This window comes from Nothoprocta perdicaria, unplaced genomic scaffold (assembly GCF_003342845.1).
Source record: "Nothoprocta perdicaria isolate Ctin4 unplaced genomic scaffold, notPer1 scaffold_149, whole genome shotgun sequence".
NCBI lineage: Eukaryota > Metazoa > Chordata > Aves > Tinamiformes > Tinamidae > Nothoprocta > Nothoprocta perdicaria.
Window position 1 is genome coordinate 489,931 of NW_020454638.1, and position 1,593 is coordinate 491,523.

General features: G+C 39.0%; 1 protein-coding gene across 4 annotated transcripts in view; it reads right to left on the reverse strand.

Annotated features, from left to right (window-relative positions):
* CAMK2D (calcium/calmodulin dependent protein kinase II delta) overlaps nt 1-1,406 on the reverse strand; it is a 134,180-nt gene extending 132,774 nt beyond the window's left edge. For all 4 annotated transcript variants that reach the window (XM_026034602.1, XM_026034601.1, XM_026034600.1 and 1 more), the window contains exon 1: nt 1,318-1,406. In XM_026034602.1, the coding sequence (XP_025890387.1) occupies nt 1,318-1,384 (67 nt within the window). In that variant the 5' untranslated portion in view covers nt 1,385-1,406. The remainder of the gene's footprint in view (nt 1-1,317) is intronic.
* Nucleotides 1,407-1,593: the final 187 nt, after the last annotated feature.

The window sequence follows — 1,593 nt, forward strand, 5'->3', positions numbered from 1 at the left end:
GAAAAGGAAAAGGAAAAGGAAAAGGAAAAGGAAAAGGAAAAGGAAAAGGAAAAGGAAAAGGAAAAGGAAAAGGAAAAGGAAAAGGAAAAGGAAAAAAATCTTTTTTAATTGGCAACATATTTCATCCTGAGTATTCTCATGTTCTTAACCTTTCTCCCTCTAAATCCTACACAAATGAGTATTCTCAATTTAGGTATAGGTTAAAAAATAAATAATGAAAAACACGTTTATCAGTGAAAATATGAAGTCTAAGGGTCAATGTAAGGTAAAAAGTAAAGCATCACATCCTTTTCATTAGCTGAAAATCAAACAGTATTAATTAAAAGCTCTGCAGCAGAAAACAGTATGTTAGTGGAACGTGCCAGAGTACCATTAGGAAAATTTTATGCATAAATGTATGTACTAATTCAGACTGTTGTTTACCAGAAATGATTGGTTGGTATCTTAAGTAAACCAGGCCATAAACAGAGGTTTACCTGCTAACATGATTTGCTTATTAATTTCCACATTCATTGCAGAACAACAACTTCATATCAAACCAGAGATAATGTTAACAGAGAATAATCCGTAATCCCTGACATCCTAGCACAAGCATTTTGACCTGGATTTACCAAGGAATAGACATATCACCATTAAGGCCTGCTTTCAATAGCAGTAACCCTCAGTACATACATAATTTTTCAAATGCATCATAAACATATACCCACAGAACGGATAGTACAAGAAATATACCGAAAATATACACACCAAACCTAAGCTGTAAACACCCGGTATAGCAGGTGTTACAATTGTAACAGTCATGTCATTCATCGCTTAATGAGAATAACTTTGTTAACAAATTGTTACTTCTTAAAACCCTTTTTTCCTTTCTGTAGTAACCAAACCCAAAACATAGCCCAGGGCAGTGAATGATATTTTTATCTCATGGCATTCACAGTCAGATATGGCTTAATGTCCACATTTATTTGAAGTGGAGGATTGGAATTCCATTAAATTTTGAGATAAATGTTTTAAATAAAAGCCATAATGAAAACTTATTTCCTTACCTCCCACATAAAACCAGCATGTGGAATGCTCCCATAAGAATTTGTACATCTTTCCTTTAAACACTTTACAGCAACAACCTCAGACCTGTATATGGTCAATCTATGAAACAGCTAATTAGCAGACAATTCTAAATATCGTTTGAGGAAACAGGAAAACATGATGATGAAAATAAAAATATTTAAACATTTTGTTTGTTTCTGTTGCTTACTCCCAAGAATGAAAAAGAGGGCAAAAGGCAGCATCATAAACACACAGTGAAAATATACCCACCCCTAGCCGACAGCTTTTTGGTGTTGATAATTTTGGCAGCATATTCTTGTCCCGTCGTAATTTTCATACATCTTCTCACGACCGAGAATGCCCCCCTGAAAGCCAGCAAGGGGACAGAGCGTCAGCACTCGGCCCTCGCGGCGGCTCCCACGGCAGGCGCGTTGAACACCGCCTGCGAGCGCCGGGGTGGCGGCCGAAGGGCGCGTTCCCAGACCCGCTCCACGGCGGATCCGCGCGGCGAGCTCGCGCGAGCCGAAGCGCGGGGGACAGCGGCGC